The 6,518-nt window shown below is 61.9% G+C and overlaps 2 protein-coding genes across 2 annotated transcripts in view; one reads left to right on the top strand and one right to left on the bottom strand.

The window, feature by feature from the left end:
- The window catches only part of LOC124047001 (zinc finger FYVE domain-containing protein 26-like), a 21,942-nt gene extending 20,709 nt beyond the window's left edge, over window positions 1-1,233 (top strand). Inside the window, exon 9 of the mRNA XM_046367748.1 lies at window positions 1,123-1,233. Coding sequence (XP_046223704.1) covers window positions 1,123-1,233 — 111 coding nt within the window. The remainder of the gene's footprint in view (window positions 1-1,122) is intronic.
- A 1,197-nt stretch (window positions 1,234-2,430) lies between these two features.
- Window positions 2,431-6,518, bottom strand: part of LOC124047002 (extensin-1-like) — a 5,491-nt gene continuing 1,403 nt past the window's right edge. Inside the window, exons 2-4 of the mRNA XM_046367749.1 lie at window positions 6,278-6,512; window positions 4,035-4,383; window positions 2,431-2,998 (exon numbers count right to left, since the gene is read on the bottom strand). Coding sequence (XP_046223705.1) covers window positions 2,431-2,998; window positions 4,035-4,383; window positions 6,278-6,512 — 1,152 coding nt within the window. The remainder of the gene's footprint in view (window positions 2,999-4,034; window positions 4,384-6,277; window positions 6,513-6,518) is intronic.

Below are 6,518 nucleotides of genomic sequence, written 5' to 3' on the forward strand. Positions count from 1 at the left end.
GGGGTAGCGATGGGACACGGGGGTAGCGATGGGACACGGGGGTAGCGATGGGACACGCGGGTAGCGATGGGACACGGTCTGGGGTAGCGATGGGACACGGTCTGGGGGTAGCGATGGGACACGGTCTGGGGTAGCGATGGGACACGGTCTGGGGTAGCGACATGGGACAGGTCTGGGGTAGCTGATGGGACACGGCTCGGGGGTAGCGATGGGACACGGCCTGGGGTATGGTGGGACACGGCCGGGGGGTAGCGATGGGACACGGCTCAGGGTAGCGATGGGACACAATGGGGGTAGCTATGGACACGGTCGTGGGGTAGCGATGGGACACGGTCGGGGTAGCGATGGGACACGGTCGGGGTAGCGATGGGACACGGTCGGGGGTAGCGATGGGACACGGTCGGGGGTAGCGATGGGACACGGTCGGGGGGTAGCGATGGGACACGGTCGGGGTAGCGATGGGACACGGTCGGGGGTGCAGCGATGGGACACGGTCGGGGTAGCGATGGGACACGGTCGGGGGGGTGGGAGCGATGGACACGGTCGGGGGTAGCGATGGGACACGGCCGGGTGTAGCGATGGGACACGGTCGGGGTAGCGATGGGACACGGTCGGGTGTAGCGATGGACACGGCCGGGGTAGGTAGCGATGGGACACGGTCGGGGTAGCGATGGGACACGGTCGGGGTAGCGATGGGACACGGTCGGGGGTAGCGATGGGACACGGCCGGGGGTAGCGATGGACACGGTCGGGGGGTAGCGATGGGACACGGTCTGGGGTAGCGATGGACACGGTCTGGGGTATGCGTGGGACACGGTCTGGGGTAGCGATGGGACACGGTCGGGGGTAGCGATGGGACACGGTCTGGGGTAGCGATGGGACACGGTCTGGGGTAGCGATGGGACACGGTCGGGGGTAGCGATGGGACACGGTCGGGGGTAGCGATGGGACACGTAGGGTTCACACACACTAACAAGTCCCAAGGGTCCTGGTCCTCTGTGGATAACCTAATCTATTCTTGACATATTTGGTCAACTGGAAATTGGAACGCGATGTGGGAAGAACTAGTAATTCTCTGTAAATCACCGGATGTCTGTAAACCTCTTGTTCTTCCTGTCTCAGACTCTGATGGAGCGTCGCATCAGGCCCTGGATCAACAAGAAGATTATAGAGTACATCGGAGAGGAGGAAGCTACGCTAGTGGACTTTGTCTGTTCGAAGGTGAGTCGGTAACTGATTTGAGTGGGAGAGAGAATGATTTGTCTGAGGAAGGATGACATTGGTTTCCTTACATTTTGTAAGAATTTTATCGACAAAGGTATGACTGCAACCCAATGCGTTCGTTTAGTTTACCTGGTCACTGTTTCAAACACGTGTTTGAAACAGTGAATGGCAGAAATCCAATGGCAGAAATGGCAGAAATCCAATGTACCTATACCACTGAGTGTACAAAACATTAGGAACACCTTACGTCGGGGCATGGACTCTACAACGTGGCGAAAGCGTTCCACAGAAATGCTGGCCCATGTTGATCATTCTTGATACACACAGCTGAGGTTGAGACACGGAGCCAGGATCCGCCATCTCAACATCACGCTGCGCAGCAGAAGTTAAAATCGGGTTTCATCAAATTGTCAGCAACCACAAGATAAATCTCGGTCTTTTCCGGACTCTTCCTCAAACTCTTCCTCTGCTTTCTCGTCCAATCTTCCCCTTGTCTTCGCTTCGTGCCATCGTTTCTCCTACAATCCTTGAACAGCCGACAAGGGCTTCAAATCGGTGAAACTGGAAAATAACTGTTGAGGAAAAACCCAGCAGTGTTGCAGTTCTTGTCACAAACCGGTGCGCCCTGGTACCTACTAACATACTCAGTTCAAAGTCACACATTTTGTCTTCCCCATTCACCCTCTGAATGGCACACGAACACAACCCATGTCTCAATTTGTCTCGAGGCTTAAAAATCCTTCTTTAACCACCTGTCTCCTCCCCTTCATCTACATGTCTCCTCCCCTTCATCTACACTGATTGAAGTGGATTTAACAAGTGACATCAATAAGGGATCATATCTTTCACCTGGATTCACCTGGTCAGTCTGTGTCATGGAAAGAGCATGTTCTTAATATTTTGTACACTCAGTGTATGTTTGTTAATGGTACCAATGTGTCATTTTGGGGGGTGAACTACTCCTTTACCTTAAAGCTTGCCGTTATAATGCATTGTAAGACGTAATAATAATAATAATAATATATGCCATTTAGCAGACGCTTTTATCCAAAGCGACTTACAGTCATGTGTGCATACATTCTACGTATGGGCAGTCCCGGGATCGAACCCACTACCCTGGCTGCAAGCCGCCCATGCTCTACCAACTGAGCTACAGAAGGTGTCATGAGCATGTAACTATGTTTCCACTGTAGTTCCTATTCTTCATCATCCATGGGGTAGCGATGGGACACGGGGGCAGCGATGGACACGGGGGTAGCGATGGGACACGGGGCAGCGATGGGACACGGGGGTAGCGGGCGGGGACACCGGGGCAGCGGCGGGACACGGGGTAGCGATGGACACGGTCGGGGGCAGCGATGGGACACGGTCCGGGGTAATACCTGATGGGACACCCGGTCCGGGGCAGCGATGGGACACCGGTCCGGGGGCAGCGATGGACAAGTCTGGGGGCAGCGATGGGACACCGTCGGCAAGCGATGGGACACCTGGTCCGGGGCAGCGATGGACACGGTCCAGCAGCCGATGGACACGGTCCGGGGTAGCGATGGGACACGGTCCGGGGCAGCGATGGGACACGGTCCGGGGGCAGCGTGATGGGACACGGTCTGGGCAGCCGATGGGACACGGTCTGGGGTAGCGCATGGGATCACGGTCTGGGGTAGCGATGGACACTGGTCTGGGGCAGCGATGGGACACGGTCTGGGGGGTAGCGATGGACACCGGTCCGGGGGCAGCTGATGGACACGGTCCGGGGGTAGCGATGGGACACGGTCTGGGGTAGCATGGGACACGGTCTGGGGTAGCGATGGATCAACGGTCCGGGGCACATGGGACACGGTCTGGGGTAGCGATGGGACACGGTCTGGGGTAGCGATGGGACACGGTCTGGGGTAGCGATGGGACACGGTCTGGGGTAGCGATGGGACACGGTCTGGGGTAGCGATGGGACACGGGGGTAGCGATGGGACACGGTCTGGGGTTGCGATGGGACACGGTCTGGGGTTGCGATGGGACACGGTCTGGGGTAGCGATGGGACACGGTCTGGGGTAGCGATGGGACACGGTCTGGGGTAGCGATGGGACACGGGGGTAGCGATGGGACACGGGGGTAGCGATGGGACACGGTCTGGGGTTGCGATGGGACACGGTCTGGGGTAGCGATGGGACACGGGGGTAGCGATGGGACACGGGGTAGCGATGGGACACGGTCTGGGGTAGCGATGGGACACGGTCTGGGGTAGCGATGGACACGGTCTGGGGTAGCGATGGGACACGGTCTGGGGTAGCGATGGGACACGGTCTGGGGTAGCGATGGGACACGGTCTGGGGTAGCGATGGGACACGGTCTGGGGTAGCGATGGGACACGGGGGTAGCGATGGGACACGGGGGTAGCGATGGGACACGGGGGTAGCGATGGGACACGGGGGTAGCGATGGGACACGGGGGTAGCGATGGGACACGGTCTGGGGTAGCGATGGGACACGGTCTGGGGTAGCGATGGGACACGGTCTGGGGGTAGCGATGGGACACGGTCTGGGGTAGCGATGGGACACGGTCTGGGGTAGCGATGGGACACGGTCTGGGGTAGCGATGGGACACGGTCTGGGGTAGCGATGGGACACGGTCTGGGGTAGCTGATGGGACACGGTCTGGGGTAGCGATGGGACACGGTCTGGGGTAGCGATGGGACACGGTCTGGGGTAGCGATGGGACACGGTCTGGGGTAGCGATGGGACACGGTCTGGGGTAGCGATGGGACACGGTCTGGGGTAGCGATGGGACACGGTCTGGGGTAGCGATGGGACACGGTCTGGGGTAGCGATGGGACAACGGTCTGGGGCAGCGATGGGACACCCTGTCCAAGTGTTTATGGGACAACGGTCTGGGGTGCAGCGATGGGACACCTGGTCTGGGGCAGCGATGGACACGGTCCGGGGCAGCGATGGGACACGGTCTGGGGGTAGCGAGTGGACACGGCAGGCGATGGGACACCGGGTAGCGATGGGACACTGTCCGGGGTGAGGCATGGACACGGTCCGGGGGCAGCGATGGGACACGGTCTGGGGTAGCTATGGGGACACTTGTCTGGGGTAGCGATGGGACACGGTCTGGGGTAGCCATGGGACACTGTCTGGGGTAGCGACATGGGACACGGTCTGGGGTAGCGATGGGACACGGTCTGGGGAAGCGATGGGACACGGTCTGGGGTAGCTGTGATGGGACACGGTCTGGGGCAGCGTGATGGGACACGGGGAATGATGGGACACTGGGTTGCGATGGGACACGGTCTGGGGTAACAAAGATGGGGACACCGGTCTGGGGGAACGATGGGACACGGTCTGGGGTAGCGATGGGACACGGTCTGGGGTAGCGATGGGACACGGTCTGGGGTAGCGATGGGACACGGTCTGGGGTAGCGATGGGACACGGTCTGGGGTAGCGATGGGACACGGTCTGGGGTAGCGATGGGACACGGTCTGGGGTAGCGATGGGACACGGTCTGGGGGTAGCGATGGGACACGGTCTGGGGTAGCGATGGGACACGGTCTGGGGTAGCGATGGGACACGGTCTGGGGTAGCGATGGGACACGGGGGTAGCGATGGGACACGGGGGTAGCGATGGGACACGGTCTGGGGTAGCGATGGGACACGGTCTGGGGTAGCGATGGGACACGGTCTGGGGTAGCGATGGGACACGGTCTGGGGTAGCGATGGGACACGGTCTGGGGTAGCGATGGGACACGGTCTGGGGTAGCGATGGGACACGGTCTGGGGTAGCGATGGGACACGGTCTGGGGTAGCGATGGGACACGGTCTGGGGTAGCGATGGGACACGGTCTGGGGTAGCGATGGGACACGGTCTGGGGTAGCGATGGGACACGGTCTGGGGTAGCGATGGGACACGGTCTGGGGTAGCGATGGGACACGGTCTGGGGTAGCGATGGGACACGGGGGTAGCGATGGGACACGGGGTAGCGATGGGACACGGGGGGTAGCGATGGGACACGGGGGGTAGCGATGGGACACGGTCTGGGGTAGCGATGGGACACGGTCTGGGGTAGCGATGGGACACGGTCTGGGGTAGCGATGGGACACGGTCTGGGGTTGCGATGGGACACGGTCTGGGGTTGCGATGGGACACGGTCGGGGTTGCGATGGGACACGGTCTGGGGTTGCGATGGGACACGGGCGGGGGTAGCGATGGGACACGGGCGGGGGTAGCTGATGGGACACGGGCGGGGGTAGCGATGGGACACGGGCGGGGGTAGCGATGGGACACGGTCGGGGTTGCGATGGGACACGGGCGGGGGTAGCGATGGGACACGGGCGGGGGTAGCGATGGGACACGGTCTGGGGTAGCGATGGGACACGGTCTGGGGTTGCGATGGGACACGGTCTGGGGTTGCGATGGGACACGGTCTGGGGTTGCGATGGGACACGGTCTGGGGTTGCGATGGGACACGGGGGTAGCGATGGGACACGGTCTGGGGTAGCGATGGGACACGGGGGTAGCGATGGGACACGGGGGTTGCGATGGGACACGGTCTGGGGTAGCGATGGGACACGGTCTGGGGTAGCGATGGGACACGGTCTGGGGTAGCGATGGGACACGGTCTGGGGTAGCGATGGGACACGGTCTGGGGTAGCGATGGGACACGGTCTGGGGTAGCGATGGGACACGGTCTGGGGTAGCGATGGGACACGGTCTGGGGTAGCGATGGGACACGGTCTGGGGTTGCGATGGGACACGGTCGGAGGTTGCGATGGGACACGGTCGGAGGTTGCGATGGGACACGGTCGGGGGTAGCGATGGGACACGGGCGGGGGTAGCGATGGGACACGGGCGGGGGTAGCGATGGGACACGGGCGGGGGTAGCGATGGGACACGGTCTGGGGTTGCGATGGGACACGGTCTGGGGTTGCGATGGGACACGGTCGGAGGTTGCGATGGGACACGGTCGGGGGTAGCGATGGGACACGGTCGGGGGTAGCGATGGGACACGGGCGGGGGTAGCGATGGGACACGGGCGTGGGGTAGCGATGGGACACGGTCGGGGGCGTGGCTGGCGATGGGACACGGGCGGGGGTAGCGATGGGACACGGGCGGGGGTAGCGCATGGGACACGGGCGGGGTAGCGATGGGACACGGGCGGGGGTTGCGATGGGAAACGGGAGGGTAGCGATGGAACACGGGCGGGGGTAGCGATGGAACACGGGCAGGGGTAAGCGATGGGACACGGGGGGTAGGGATGGGATACGGTCTGGGGTAGCGATGGGACACGGTCTGGGG

Source organism: Oncorhynchus gorbuscha, linkage group LG10 (assembly GCF_021184085.1).
Source record: "Oncorhynchus gorbuscha isolate QuinsamMale2020 ecotype Even-year linkage group LG10, OgorEven_v1.0, whole genome shotgun sequence".
Taxonomy (NCBI): Eukaryota; Metazoa; Chordata; class Actinopteri; order Salmoniformes; family Salmonidae; genus Oncorhynchus; species Oncorhynchus gorbuscha.